The sequence below is a fragment of the Pinus tabuliformis genome, chromosome 9 (genome assembly GCF_031772625.1).
Source record: "Pinus tabuliformis cultivar Carrire ecotype Pingquan chromosome 9, CPIR1, whole genome shotgun sequence".
NCBI classification, from domain to species: Eukaryota; Viridiplantae; Streptophyta; class Pinopsida; order Pinales; family Pinaceae; genus Pinus; species Pinus tabuliformis.
The window spans coordinates 851060876-851077244 of record NC_142307.1 but is presented as its reverse complement, the minus strand read 5'-3'; the positions used below and the strand labels follow the sequence as shown (position 1 = coordinate 851077244).

The window sequence follows — 16369 nt, the reverse complement described above, 5'->3', positions numbered from 1 at the left end:
ACCAGCGAGTTAAGGACCATGGACATTGTGGATAGAGTAAGTGCAATCATTGAAGTCTCTAAGATGATTCAGAAGAAAACTACTGGGGCCAAAGCTGAGGAATGTCTGGAAAAGGTGTTAAAAGATGTGGCTATATTTGATTCAAATTTCGATCAAAGGGTTAGAGCTGGATTGCCCAGTTGTTGGGACATCGTAGGAGGTTTGGTCCCATGGGAGCAATATAATTAAATGTTGGTTGAAGCTAAGAGAAAGGATGACTCTTCTCACGAGAAGGCCTCCTCCCTCAAGGGAAAAACCATAGTAAACTATATGAGGAGAGATTTCCAGTTGCTATGGCTGGTGAACACATTACTTCCCACCAAGCCAAATTATGCAGAGCTCACCAGTCTAAAGATTGCTTATCAGAATTTCTTCCATTCTCCTTTACCAAGCCCAGCACTATAGCAAAAGTGTGATCAGTTCATCAATCCACTGCAACTCCAAATCATTGATCCAGGATCCTTTCAACTAGAGGCAGCCCAGCAGCAATGAAGATTTTCTAATTGTGTCAATCATGACACTTTATGATTTTCATGTTTTTGTAAATATTCCATTTCAAGAATGCAATCAAGTTAGTTAAGTAATAGTTAGGACAATTGCGCTAGTAGCACACTCAAACAGTTTTATTGTTATGAAATCATAGAAGATCAAGAAGGAATATTTTGTAAGGGGTACTTGTCCAGGAGACCCTATAAAATTGTATATGATATATTTTTTAGGGGTTCCAAAGGGTTTTCTGAACAGTGAATTTGGAAAGAATTGAAGATGTAGGATCTATTGGCAGATTAATAAAGAAGTTATGGGGATTCCAATTACATGAAGTTGTAGTATGTAATCTCTCTTTCGTTTATCTCGATATGTGTTTCTTTCCTCTCAGATGGCATGTAATAGCAGTTGTTGGATTTAGTCTCAGAATTATGGACTCATCTGTGTCTAATTATGATGAAAGATGCCCGTGATGAATGAGGTTTAGCATCCTTAATATGCGCTCCATGCCCGCTGAATCTTCATTTATAGTTTTCACTTCATTGTTTTCCTACTGAAGTTCGATGCATGGGATCTGTAATTAGCCCTATGTATTAAATTTCTTTTCCTCGTGTTCTTCTTTCATTCATAATATAACGACCAAATGAACTATGTGCTTCTGCAAGCTGGCCACCAGATCCGAATGTTAAGTCCTCTCTAGGATTTTCTATATGTGTTAATGTTTGAATCTGCCCTTTGGAAGAGATATCCAAACCAATTCTAATTAATGATGTGTTTTAAATGTAAAATGTTAAGGACAAATCCTACAAACACTCTAAGATGTCCTAGGCACTGACCTCTCTCAACCCAGAGGTTGTCTCTAGGAGCTACAACAAGCCCATTCAAGGCCAAGCACTTTCATAAGGAACGCAAAGTCCAGTGGCTATAAGAGAACCTCTGAAATCATCTTCAAACAGCCCGGAATTTGTGATACCTCAGTGATCTGAATTCTCTAATCTCAGAGATCCTAAAGTCTAGAAGTCAGTGCACAATTTATGGGTAACTGAATCCAAGTTTAAGTAGTCTCATTGTGGACTAATAGAAGGCCTAGACAGCCAGCAAGGAAATGGATCAAGTGCTACTTTGAAGGACTGTTACCAAGCCACAATCACCACAATATCTGAAGGAGTCAAGACTCCTGTGAAATAAAGGACCTAGGCACACATATATATACATAGGATCGAGCCTATAAAGTGGAAAAGAAGTCGACCTGAAGCATAAGTAGAATCACTGTTATATAAGGCATATTAGGCCTGTTCTGAGCAGTCAACTACAATAATCAGTAAAGCCTTATCCAGAGGGCCATAATTTTAGTCTTATATATCAAGTCACTCCTACAAATTGGATCTCATCGAAATAGAACAATTCTCAGAAATTAATATCAATTTTTGACTAGGCTTGTTGCAGCCTCTCTTGTGTCAGCTTGAAAAGGAACTAATCTACATCCTTTTTGAGATTGTAAGGAAAACAGTCCTATTGACAAGAGTAGTAAAGGAAGAAACTTATGCATCTAAGAAAAGAGAAGTCCAATTGAGGACTTGTAACAGATCATTCATGGTAATCTAATAAGAAGTTGAATAGAGCAGTAATATCAAAAGATATCCCTGTTAGAGACTCATTAAAATAAAATCTTGGTGGTAACATCTAGCATCCTGGAACCAGATCTATTGTTGTAAACAAAGTCTTGGACATCTTTGTGCATAATCTACCTTTGAGGAATCCCAAGGAAAGAAGCTCGAAATTCTTCGTGAAGGTATTGAAGCTGGCAGAGGATTAAGTTGGCACTAAGGAATCATATTGCAGTACTTTTATGGACAGATTTTGCCTTTGAAGTCTTCACTCCTAAAATAAGCAAAGAAATCGTGACCTGAAGTACAAAGAGCGAGTCCTTCATTTGTAAAACCTACAAGGTTTGTTGCAAGAGCAACTCAAGGTATGTAAAATTGCAAATTTTGTAGCAGATAAGGAGGTACAATCATTTTTGAAATTTGCTTTATATTACTCACCTTTTCATGTCTAGAGTTGTGCTATAAAAATTCTTATGTTGTTAAGGATGATTGATCTTTAGATCAAATCAATTCTTATCGTACTATCTATCTTTTACTCACTTTGGTATAACCCTAAACTTTAGGGTTCACTGTAAAACCCTAGCCTTTTGATGCTTAGGATATGTTGAAACCAGTGTTGCACACATCGCGATTTAATCGCGATAAAATCGGAAAATCGCGATTTTTTCAAAATGACGATTCGAATCGCGATTTTTATCCAAAAAATCGGCGGAAATTTTTTTTGGCGATTTTTATCGAAAAAATCGCGATTTTTTAAAAAATCGCGATTTTTTCGAAAAAATCGCGATTTTTATCGAAAAAATCGCCGGGCACGGGGGCAGCGGGCGTTTTATATGGAAATTCGATTTTTCTTTTTTTCATTCAGCAGTCCGCCGCGGAGGAGAAGGAGGAGAAGGAGAAGAAGGGAGGGAGAGGGTTGCCGTCGCTTGTGGGAGCCGATTTTAGGAGGAATCCAAGCCAAGATCGCGAATTTGTCCATAAACCAGGTATGTAGATTAATTTTTTTTTGTTTTGGTTCTCTAAAAACTTTGTTTTTCATTGTTTTTAAAGAATTTTTGGAAATTTTTCATTGATTTGGGATGGGTTATTTGTTATGACTATGAGAACCAATTTTTGTTTTTTATTTTCTCATTTTCTTTAAACATTGTTTATTTTTTTTTATTTTTCATTGTTTTTTGGGTTTAGAAATTGGGATTTTGGAAATAATTAGCTTGTAATTTTGCAAATGCTAAATTGTAATTTGTATTTACTATTTACTATTATCATTTATGTAATCCTAAATTCCTATTTCCTAATCCTTATTTTTCCATAGGTTTGCAAATTCAAAATTCAAAAACAAACATGCCAAGGAAATTGGATCCTTTCTGGGAATATGGTGACCCTAAAACTCCGAATGATAGACAAAACTTGATTTGCAAGTTGTGTGGAAAGGAAATATTCGGGGGGGTGTACAGGTTGAAGTTCCACCTTGCACAAATCCCTGGACGTGATGTGGGGCCCTGTCTAAAGACAAATGCTGAAATTATCCAAAAAGCCATGAGAGCATTGGGAGAATTAGAGCACACTAGAGACGCCAAAGAAGAACTCAAAAGGCAACTAAGAAGGTCAGTTGAAGGAAGTGGGCCAAGTGGCACAGGTTCTACTGCAGCGTCAGTCAATCCGTTTGCTGCATCATCATATTTTGTTCCTCGAACCACACCTGGTTCACAACCAACTATCGGTTCAATGATGAAAAGAACTGAAAAAGAAAAAGCTGACAAGTTGATGACAAAATTTCTCCTCTGGAGTGATATTCCTTTCAGCATTATAAGGAATAATCCATTTTTCCAACCTACTCTTGATGCTGTTGCCAGTGTTGGCCCGGGGTACAAACTCCCTTCTCTTCATGATTTCAGAGGCCGGCTTCTTCAAGATGAAAAGCGTGACTGCACCCAAAGATTGGAGGATTTTAGGGCATCATGGGCACAAACAGGATGCACTGTTATGTCAGATGGTTGGACTGACCAAAAGGGGAGAACCCTTATAAACTTCTTGGTTAGTTGTCCCTTGGGGACTATGTTTATCAAATCTGTTGATGCAACTCATCAAATCAAAGATGCAAAAAATTTATGTGATTTGCTGGATGTGTTTATTTTGGAGGTGGGTGCAGAAAATGTTGTCCAAGTCATAACGGACAACGCTGCAAATTATGTTGCTGCTGGTAGATTGCTTATGGACAGGCATCCTACTTTATTTTGGACACCTTGTGCTGCCCATTGTATTGATTTGATGTTAGAGGACATAGGGAAAATTCCCTTTGTCAAAGAGGCTGTTGACTCATCAAAAACCATCACAAAATTTATTTACAATCACACATCTGTGCTTAGCTTGATGAGAAAATGCACCAACAACAAAGAGTTGGTGCGCCCCGCCATTACACGGTTTGCGACGAGTTTCATATCTCTTCAATCCCTCTTGAATTCTATGTGGGATTTGAAGAGAATGTTTGTTTCAGAGGAGTGGCGTTCTTCGCCAATGAGCCGCAAACCAGAAGGAGAGGCCGTCTGCAGACTTGTTTCATACCAAGAAGACTTCTGGGCGGGAGTGCAGGAGGTGTGCGCTGTCACAGAACCTTTGGTAAAGGTTCTTCGGTTGGTAGATGGTGAGAAGCCCGCAATGGGCTATTTGTATGAAGCCATGGATAGGGCCAAAGAAGCCATTCGGTCCTACTATGATGACAAGGGAGATGATGGGTTCCAGAGACAACTCCTTCTATGGAAGGTCATTGATGAGCGATGGAACAACACACTCCATCGTCCCATTCATGCTGCTGGCCTTTTCCTGAACCCTGCATTTTCTTATGCATGTGGGTTTAATTTTGATGTTGAGGTCGTGGAAGGATTATTAACCTGTGTCCAGAAGATGGTGAAAACTCCAGAAGAACGTATGGAGGTCTCTAGACAAATTGAGCAATATAAGTTGTCAGGTGGCACATTTGGCTTTGAGATGGCTATCAATGATAGGACGGTTAAAATCCCAGGTATTTTTTAGTTTGTAGTATGTACTTTGTAACTTTGTTTCAAATTTCATTGTTTCTTCAAATTCCATTTTTTTCTTATGTTTATTTAAAATTTTCTTTGTAATTTTGTTGTAGACGCATGGTGGAAGATGTATGGTGGCAGAGTACCCCTTTTGCAAAATCTTGCCGTGCGCATCCTCAGCCAAACATGCAGCTCCTCGGGATGTGAGCGCAATTGGAGTGTATTTGAAAAAATACACAACAAGAAGCGCAATAGGTTAACACTTAAACATTTAAAATATTGCAAATTTCCAAATAAATTTTTGAATTCATTAAAGTTTTAAACAATATTTTTTTTATAATATTAATTATTAATTTATTATTTCATGAACTTTGTACAGGTTGGAGTCCCATAGACTTAATGACATGGTCTATGTCTACTACAATCTTCGATTGTGGGTGAAACAACTAGAGAAGACACCTGATACGGAAGCCATCTCATTGGATGGGATTGACACCACTGCTGAATGGAGGGTTGAGACCGAGAGGCCTCTCATGGATCCCACTGAGGATTGGTTAGTGCAGGATGAGGGGGAGGAGGAGGGGGAGGAGGAGGAGGAGGAGGAGGAGGAGGAGGAGGAGCAGGAGCAGGAGGAGGAGGAGTTGGAGGAGCAGGAGGAGGAGGTGACACCGCCTACCCGGGCTACCCGGGCTACCACTACCACCAGTAGAGGACGTGGTCTCCGTCCACCTCAGCCTCTTGTAGCTGCTACTACTAGTTCTTCAGCTTCTAGAGCACGTCAGACTCCACTGCCATTTCCACCACCACAGGCACCAGCTTCTACATCTAGAGGGAAAGAGAAAGCTGTGCCATATTCTCGCAAGAGGGGCAGAGGAAATCAATAGGATTAGACTTTCATTTTATTGTATATGACATTATGACATGATGAGATACATTATCATATTTTTTGTTGATATTTTGAGGCTGAGTTGGACTTGGGACTCAGGACTTACTATTCAGGACATGATTCAATGTTATGTGTGATTTTAGCGCTAGAAATGATATTGAACATCTTATATATTAGTTTTTTTATCATATTTATGTGTCAATGTATTTATTTTATGTTGTAGATGGTTTAGATATTAAAAAAATTGAAAAAAAATGAAAAAAAATGAATATTTTTGTGCCAAACGATTTTTTCCGATTTTTTCCCGATTTTTTCCCGATTTTAACGATTTTTCCGATTTTTTCCCGGCGCCGATTAAATCCCGATCGCGATGTGTGCAACATTGGTTGAAACTCTAGCCTACTTAGGGTTTGTTAATAAAGTCCTACTCTCTTGATGTTTAGGAAACTCTAGCTTTTTAGGGTTTGTTGAAATCTAGGATATTCGATGAAACCCTAGGATTTTAAGGTTTACAACAAAACCCTTGCAAAAGTCAATATAACATCCTAGGAATAAAACCCTACGTGTATGTACTTTCGTATGATTAAAAACCTAGCCTAGTCAAAATTGTCATATATCTAATTTTGAAGTTTGATGTTTGTATCAAGGGTTTATGATAAAAACCCTAGTAAGAGATTGATATAAGTTTATAGGGAATAATAACGAAACCCTACATATGGAATGCTAGATGCTAACTTGATTGTTGATATCCATAATTTAGTTTTATTGATGAAATCTAGGGTTTGTGACAAAACCCTAGTTGAGGTTCCTGTAAAAGTCAAAGGTATAAAAGATGTAACCCTTGTTGATTGTGAACCTAACTAGGTTTAGGTTTTAGATGTCTAAAGCTTGATTATTTTGATGCTCCCATTGTAATAACATGCTAACCCTATTTTGATAAAGTTAACTTCATGCTTTTGTATATTTGTACTAGGTTGTACTTGTTGTTGAAGATTTGTAAGTACATAATCTTCAAGATGTTGAAGATGTTCACCTACCTCATAATTGAAGACTTGATGAAAATGATGAGCATGATGGAAAGAGGGAGTTGTAAGAATGATGATGACATTAAAATGGATAGATGACTTTGTTGCCATAGAAAGAATGTTGTTCCTGAAGGAATGAAGTTTTGAAAGGTTGAAGTTTCTTTGATGATATGATGATATAAATAAAAGAGTTTGTATGACTGAAAGAAACAAGTTTTGGATAAAGAAAGAGTATATCTCCCTAGTTAAGATGTAGGCCATATTGTGATAACTACAAGACCTTGAAGAAAGATTGTGATCAGAGAATAGCTAAAGCACTACAGATGGTTGTTCATAATTAATGAAGTTATAAACAAGATTTAGATGTTCTAAAAGAAGTGTTGAGGCTGAGTTCGGTGTTGTTGGAAAATTGAAGAAGCTTCCGACGAGATGTGTTTGGATAATATGATGCTGACCTAAGCAGCATTAAAATAATTGAGGACCCTGAAGGTTTGTGTTAACATATATATATATATATATATAACCTTAGCAGCATTAGAATAATTGAGGACTTATTGAAAGTTTGATACTAATTGGGGTTGTGATTGTACAGGCAGGTCTTTCCATAAGAAGGTTGAACATTTTGAAGCATGCTTGGACTAATGGATGTATATGATTTAGTTGATAGGGAGAGATGAAGCATCTTGGAAAGACAAAAATGCCTGGGAGGACATCTCGTCGGCGCGTGATGATGTCTAGATCCCAAAGTAGGGAGGGTATCATTGGTCTTGTGGAGCTTCGACATTAGATATGATACCTAGATCCCTGGCTTGGTGTTAGAGCTAAAGCCTGATGGTACCTATAGTGGCTAAAGCTTGGAATACACCTTAGTCCCAACCAATTAGATACCTTGGTCAAGTATCTAATCTTTAGCATTGCGTATGCTATGACTCTTCGTAGAACATATCATTTTGAGTTCATCCTTGTACCTATATATATGTATAATTATGAATACCTCCCTAGTTAAGAGGGAGTGTTGAAGAATGTAACTAGTGTCAGTCTTCATAATTGTATTTGAGTCATGATGTAATTTATTCGTCAAAAGAAAGAAAAAAAAATTATTTATAAAAAGAAAACTTATTATTAAGCATGGGTTTTATGCTTTGTTTATTTATTTCTAGGTCAAACGCCTCCATTGAAGGCTTCTAGTGTTGACACATAAAGTCCTTGTCCATGTCATAAAATTATAGACCCTCCTTAGGCTTTCTAAAGTTATAAAAGGGTCAAATTTTGTAAGACTTGCCTCCTCCACCAAGTCAGCCTACTCTCCATATCAAGTAGGCCTCATAAAAGGAAACCATCACCTTGTAAAAGACTATAAATAGAAGTGCATTCGACCTATTGGAAGGAGATCATCAAGCAATTTGGATTTGAAGTTGTTGCAAGAAAAAAGGAGTGTGAGAAGCCTATTTTGAAAGAACCTATTGACCACTACGTGTCAACGACCCATAGTAGTATACCCCCTTTTCTCGTAAAAGGGATAGTGCCTAATCGACGTGTCTGTGTCGTTCAGCTATCATCATCAGCCTAATCATCATGTTATAAAGTAAACCCTTTTTGCATGTGTAAAATGTAAATAATCTCAGCAGATCCATGTCGTGTATGTAATTGCCTAGGTAAACCTACTTTTCTGGTGACGATCTACATTCCAGGAGGTTTTTTGTCTCACCGATCCATTCTCGGATTGTCAGCAGAGTTTTCCTTCAATCTTACCCCAAAGCCGAAATAGATTTTGTCACTGGAATCTTAGGCGAGTCCTAGTGTACTAGATTGAGTCTATGTAAAAGTCATTTGGGAATAATCCTAACTATTTGGTTAGGTTATTCTGTTACAAATTGCTTGGTCTATTGGATTATATTTGTGTCACAGAAGTGGGTAGTCTGTGAGGGTCTATTTCAAATGGGTTTTTCCCCTTATAATGTAAAAGATTATGAAAATCATGATGTAAAGTGTCTTGAGGGTTGGAAAAATAATTTATCCCCTCATAAGTTAATTAATTAAATTTTCTGGCCAAAAATTAATTAAAATCCTAAGCCAAAAATTTAATTAGTTCTAGGTCCTAGGTAAATTTAAATTCTCCAAAGGAAAAATTCGTCGGTCCTTAAAAATTAAATTTTAAGAGGTCCAGGGACTAAGGTAAATGAATTATTTTGATAAATTCTGAGCCTTTGATCCTTGGGGTTAAGTCAAAGTCAAAATTTTGGGGCACCGGGCAATTAATTTAAAATTTTAATTTTTGAATTAATTCAAATGCATTTAATTGAAAAATTCGAATTTCCTCAAGAATTTAAAATTTCGACGGATGAGATTAAAAGAAATTTTGATCCTCATCAACGGTCTAGATTGCTTTGACGGGGATCACTCGAACTAGCCGTTGGAGGATTTATCTTTAAATAGGAAGTCATTTGTCAATCGAATCATCCGACCTTTGAGTCGTGTGCTAAGCAAAAAGCTCTCGTGTAATTTTTATTCGGATAATAAAGAAAGACTTTGGAGTTAATTTTTGCCGGTGTTACTCTTCATGGAAATACTATAAGATGTGTCATTTTTTAAGCATAATTTTTTTAACCATTGATAATAGCTTCTGAAGAGTGATTTGAGTAAAGGTATCTTGCTTAGTCACTAGGGTTTAAGTAATAATTTAAATTTTGAATGTAATAGCAGGTATCTACATTTATCTGAATTTATTATCATTTTCTCGCTCTATTTTGATGGCTGGAATGAGTTTTGTAGGAAAATCTTGATTTTTAGATCATCAGGCGTTCAGGGAAGTTTTCAGTTGGACCAGCCAAATCCTGACCCGTACTTTCCGAAGAGCCTAGCTTAATTTGATCCCGAACTTATCATCAGGTTTTTACTTGTGATGCATGAAGGGTTTTGAGCTCAGCACCTCATTTAAACTTTAAAAAATTTAAATTTTTTGCGTCCGAAATTGATGAATCTAGCTGTTAAGAGCCTTAGATTATTAGATCTGGGAGCGGAGTCGGACTCACACTCCCCAGATATGATAGATCTGCCATTCCTATGCATAGATCTGTAAATTATTTTTGGTTTTCTGACTTGGGTTTTTTTGGGTCATTGTATATATCGTTTGGGTGTTTCTTGTTCTCTTACAGCTACAGATCTGAGGAAGAAATCTATGTAGAGTCTAGATCTAGGCCCTGGAGGGTAAGATTTGGATCTCTAGGGTTCATCAACATAATTTTTCAGTGACATTATTCAGAAATTTTGTAGTCCAAGGGTTTAAATTAAAAAAAATTATATAGATCTGGAAATTTCGTGAGGGTTTCAAGGTCAAATCTGAAGCAAGTGATTTTAATTAAGATTTCCGAAAATTTTTCAAAGAGTTTCTGGGCCACCTTTTTGTTGATTGGTTTCGTTGATTTGCTGCCTGGTTTCTAGGGTTCATTGTGCAATTTCGAAAAAAAATCAAGACCTTCTGATGCAACATTCCCACAGTCATTTTTGTGTGGACTCCTTCCTGCAAAGGAGTATTTCTTAAACCCTTGCTGCTTCCAAATCTGCAGCTCCATTCGACTGTTGTCTCGTTTTCCAAATCTGCTACCATATACCTGCGTTTTGCAGCTTCAACTGTTTCCTTATCTCTGTAATCCGCACCCTCTTCCCATTGTCAAGCTCCTCTCCAAACCCTCCTCCAAATGCTTCCTAAACTCTGCAACAGATCAGCAAACAAACAACTCACGCTGCCTATCCGCATTTCCAGATCCGCAACACTTCCACTCAACTGCATCTCCCTGCAGTTGCAAGCCTTTCATCCACCCGCTCAGATCTGCAGCTATTCCACTTCCATACGTTGCCCAACTGCTAACCCTTCACGTGGTTCCCTTCCTTACCGTCTGCCTACATCCCTTTCTCCCTTTAACGCAAACCTGCCTTCGTATCCCCTCATTGCTCCGTCCACTACTCATTACCTCTCTGCCATCCGTTCTGCTATTCATCGCCCTCTCGTTGAGCATTTCCATTCCGCCGCCAGACCTGCATAGCTGCAAACACAAAACAAGACGCATTTTTCTTTTTGGGTTTCCTTCATTTTTATTTTATTTTTTTAAGTCTTTACGTTATAGTTTAGGTGGGGCATTTTTATTCTTAAAAAGAAATCCGATTTTGTAAAATGAAACTTTAGATTTAATTTTTATTTTGTTATTAGATCTTTCTGTTTTGATTTTTTTAATTTTTTTTATTTGATTTTGTTTTTTTCACTTTTTTATTTTTTACTTATGATTTTAAATATTTTTTTTTTTTTGTTTTTTGTTTTTCATTTAAAAAATCATAAAAAATTAAAATTTCAAAAATATTTAAAAAATTTCAAAAAATCTAAAACATTTTATATTTTGGTCACTAATGAAATAAATTAAAGGGATTTGCATTTTTACATTAAAAATTTTAATGTGGCCTGTGGCCAATTTAAATTTTAATATTTAACCCTTTGATTCATTTTTTCGTCACATTAAAAGATTTTGATTTCTTCATTCGACTAATTGCTTAAGGAATAGCTAAAATGCTAATTTAAAGTTCCTTGGTGTTATTTGGTGATTAAATGCAGTTTCATTATTCTTCCATGGTCAAGGTGCAATAAATGTTTTAAAGCATATTGGATAAAGTTAATTGTTCTAGATCTGAATTCCTAACGAAAATCATTTTTCTGGAATCTCTTGCATGATACAATTTTGGGCATTTATATTGATCATTCCTGATTGTCACCATTTGTCACATATTGGAAAATTTCTCTGGATAGCTTGTTTTCTTACTTAATCTATGGTTAGTTCAAATTAAAGGCACTGGTCTGTAGTCATTTTTAACTTGTGATTGTGTCTATATATCTCAATTGACCGAGACTTATTCTAAATTCCTCAAGTTGTTCATCCTTAAAATCTCCTAGAACCCATGTTCCACAAGCTACCCTCATCCATTTACCTTAGGGACTACCCCCCCTTGACTTGTCTAGGAGAGATTCTAAACGGGTGAGTAAGGATTAGAGTGGCAGTCCTTACTCTAAGCATTGTCGCGATGCCTAGAAACTTTGTGCGACAACAGGACCTATCATAACATAAATGAAGAAGATCAAGCAAAGAAATAAAAGGACCGAAAAAGAAGTCTATAATGGAATCACGAAATTGCAAGGCGGAACTTTTTGTAATGGAACCATGAACTTGCAGGGCCGAAAATATGGTGCAAGCTACAAAAATTGCAGGGCAAACCAAGATCTTTGTTGAGCAGCAGAATTGTGTTGATTTGGACTGAAGTTTGACTTGAGGATTGACTTGGTGGAGAGAAGGAGGTCACTTGTCTTGGTCTTAGGTCCTGGTTGTCTCAATTTGATTTGAATTTACTAGTGGAAAATTTTGACTAGGTTTTCCACATCATAAGGGTTTTTCCCTGGTTTGGAGCCTATCTCTGGTGTCTCTATTGTTTGCATTGTGATCTTCTTGTTTGGCATTTGTCTTGATGATGTACAAAACATAATAATGATGATGAACTAATGTAATAAGAATTACAAAAACTAGTCAAAGTATAAGAGAAATCATTAATAAAACCCTAATCATGCACCACCCTAGATTTCTCAACACAGGTCACAAGGAAAATGTGGGACCTAATTAGAAGTTCAATGCAGCTGAGACAGGACATGGGTGTCAGATTGAAGAGCAACAGAATAAAGGCGGTGGCAGGAAACCTTTGAGGTGTTGGATGTGTGGTGAAGAGCATCGCAGGAGGGATTGTCAATCACATCAGGGTGGCAAGACTCAGATTTACAATGTTCAGGAGGTGCAAACAGTTGGGGATGTAGGCCAGAGCATTCCATTGATCTATGCAGTAGTGGATAATAGGCAAGTAGATCATCAAGCATCCATTATCGAGATGGAAGAAGTGCATGGAGAATCTTAGTTGGTGCAGTTGGCTACAGGGACCAAGAGAAGAGTTCATCACTGAGTCAGAGCTTTGTGCATTTGAGCTTAATGGTATGCCCACATCAACACATCTAAATGTGCTTCCTTTGGGTTCATATAGCATGTTTTTGGGCATGGGTTGGTTGTTCATTCAGAGGACCAAGGTAGACTGCTATGACAAGCCCATTGAGTGCCTAGATAATGCTGGAGAAAACAGAGTCTTGCAGGGCAAGAAGAAGCCTACATCAGTGACAATGGTTATAACTATGCAATCCAATCGCAGCCGCAAAAAGGGTGTTTATTTTTTAGTACATATTTCTATGAAAGAGGTAAGGATGTTGAGGATCATGAGGTCCTGAAAAAGTATCTTGTCCTACAACAATTTCATGACATGTTTCCTGCAGAGATTCCAGAGCTACCCCCTCATAGGGAGGTGGACTTTTCTATTGAGTTGGTACTAGGAGTAGCAGCGACATCTAAGGCACCATACAGGATGAGCACTACGGAGGTGGACCTGAAGTTGAGGCTTAAGGAAATGCTTGATAAGGGATACATAAGTCCAAGTGTGTCGCCTTGAGGTGCACCAATGTTGTTTGTAAGGAAGAAGGATGGTACTCTCAGATTGTGCATTGATTACAGGCAATTGAATAAGTTGATTATCAAGAACATGTATCATTTTCCATGGATTGATGATTTGTTTATTAAGTAGAAGGGAGTTGCAATGTTTTCGAAGATTGATTTGAGATCAGGATATTATCAGGTGCGCATCAAGGAAGAAGATATCTACAAGACTACATTTTGTACAAGGTATGGGCACTATGAGTTTGTGGTGGTTCCTTTTGGTCTTACCAATGCCCCAGCCACCATCGTGTTTGATGAACAATGTGTTGCGCCCTTATATAGATGAGTTTGTGATAGTTTTTGTTGAGCATATATGTTGGAATTTCTAAGACTGACACATTAGAAACCCTTCATGCACTTTACTGATTTATTCCTACCTACTTGTTTTGTTAATTAACAAGTTATTTACCATGTAAATACTAGAGATAAATATAAATACATGCTCAACACATTACAGATCATCAATTGAAGGAAACAGAAACAAGCACACAAGTGACACTATTGCTTTTGGACTAATGTCCCCAAAAAAACCCAATGCAGGAAAACCGATGCAGCTATCTGAGGGTTTTATTATTAAGTAGTTCTTTTCTGAGTACATTGGGTGCCAAACTAGCTAACCCGACAGAGATAAAATATCTGGCAGCAATACCTCTCTTGGAAACAGGTATTCGGAAAGCCTACTCCACGAAATCCCTCTCCAGCACAATCTAAAGCTCAGCGTCAGCCCTGCTAGCCTTTGCGTCAGCCTAAAACCCTCTACGTCAGCTTACTGAAGCTTTGCGCAACCTCTCTGGCTCTCTGCATCACTCCTGCAGCCTCTGTGTGGATGACGCAGGCCCTTCTGGCTCTGCGCAGTCTCTGCTGCCTCTATGTGGCTCCCTCTGGCTCTACGTCTGCCTCTCTCTGCTTCTGCATTGGTCTCTCGCCACTATCCCTACCTCTCTGCCCCATACTCACTGCCACTCGCCGCAACTGATCACTACTTCTATCTCTCTTAGCAAACCCCGCTCTAGAGAATAGAATGACTGATCACTCTGGTGTATTCTCCAAGTGACCCTCAAGCCTCCTCTTCTACTTTTCTTGTTGACAAATCAATGGCCGAGATTAAGTCCCTAATCGATGGCTAAAATTAGATTTGGCTTGATCCATGTCTTTTGGACCATTCTAACATAGTTTTATATTAATTCACATTAATATTTTAATTTCCCTAAGTTTAGACTTAGGGACTCCATTAAAAATATTAATTATTTTAATATCTCCCAAACTATTTAGAATCTGCCCAAACCCTTTCTGGGTATTGGAGATCTCATGTACCCTAACCTCTCCACCAAATTTTGTGGCTAGAGCACATTTGATGCTACCCCAAATCAACACTCCCTCTTAGCGAGGACTGTGCTCTAGCAATACTCCTCACTAAGTATTACCCTGATCATCTGACATTGGTCCCTGTGCTGATGCTAGGCCTACTGCCCAACATCCTCTGCACTGCTGCATCTTGTACTGCTGCCCATAGCTCTGCCACTGCCATTGTTGCATCTGTATGACAGCTCCCTCTGCATCTGTGTTGTTGCCCATGGCCTTGCCACTGCCACTGCTGCGTCTACACTGCATCTCCTCTCATCATGTTGCATCATGCTGCCCATAGCACTACCAATGTTAACTGCTGCACTGCAACTCAATTACTGAGAAGTAAGTAACTGATCTCCCAACTCTAACCTCTCTGTCAGGCTAGAGTACTCTTGATGCTGAAGCTTCCTCTGCCGCTGACAAGTGCTCCCTCTCTAACCTTTGTGCTGCTGCAACAACTCCCTACATCTCGCACCATTGCACACCTCTATGTGCCATCCTGCAATGGTGCACCACTCTCGTGCCTCTCGCACCGTTGCAGCCTTCTTGCCTCGAGCTATCCTGGGAATTCTGCACTGTATCTCTCTCTGTCGCTTCATCTGCATCCATCTCTACCCACATCCGCTAGTCCCGCTACTCCTCTTCGGGGCACCCGTAGCAAGGTATAATCCAAGAGGCTGGGTACCTCGAGGATCCTGCCCCTCATCGCCTGTAGTCCGTCTGACAACAGCTCGATGTCTCCCCACTTCTCCTCAAGTGGCGTGTGTGCACTCATGGCACAGTCATCATCTGTCTCCACTTCCTTCTCTGCCCTTGCTGGCGCTGCCTTGGTCTTAAAAGCCTCTCCCTTGTTCTTCTTCCTTGGACACTGGGTCGCATAATGACCCAACTCCCCACAGTGGAAGGATTTGATCTTGGAGAGGTCCTTCTTCTTCTATTTCTCTTGCTTTCCCTCACATGCTAGGGCAACATCCTCCTCCTCCCTCCTCCTTGACTCTGATCCCCTTGTCGTTGCTTCCCGCCTTGCTTAGCCTTCTGATCTCTTCTTGGCGAAGAGTCGCCCACATTTCCTCCCAATGTGGAAGGGTCGCTCTACCCAGTATACTCTGGACAAATACCTCCCAGTCTTCTGAGACTGCATTCAAGGTTGTTCTCACCATCAATTCCTGATCCGGCATGGCCCTTATGGAAGTCAGTTGATCTCGGATCTCATTCAGTCGACCAAGGAAGGTGTCGATCGGTTCTCCCTTCTTCATCTGGTATGACCGCAACTGATTTTCTAGTAACATCCTTCTCTGCACAGAAGTATGCTGGTACAATTTCTTTAGGGCCTCCCACATCTCATTTATCGTTTCCTTCTCGGCAATGTGTGGTACTACATGGTCCTTGACCC

The 16369-nt window shown here is 38.9% G+C and overlaps 2 protein-coding genes across 2 annotated transcripts in view; one reads left to right on the top strand and one right to left on the bottom strand.

Annotated features, from left to right (window-relative positions):
- LOC149151459 (gamma-tubulin complex component 4-like) overlaps positions 1-16369 on the bottom strand; it is a gene marked incomplete at its 5' end in the record, with an annotated part of 418255 nt that overhangs the window by 111476 nt on the left and 290410 nt on the right. The window lies entirely within an intron of this gene.
- Positions 19-16369, top strand: part of LOC149151460 (uncharacterized) — a 30403-nt gene continuing 14052 nt past the window's right edge. Inside the window, exons 1-4 of the mRNA XM_089439221.1 lie at positions 19-199; positions 4282-5151; positions 5266-5407; positions 5532-5792. Coding sequence (XP_089295347.1) covers positions 19-199; positions 4282-5151; positions 5266-5407; positions 5532-5792 — 1454 coding nt within the window. The remainder of the gene's footprint in view (positions 200-4281; positions 5152-5265; positions 5408-5531; positions 5793-16369) is intronic.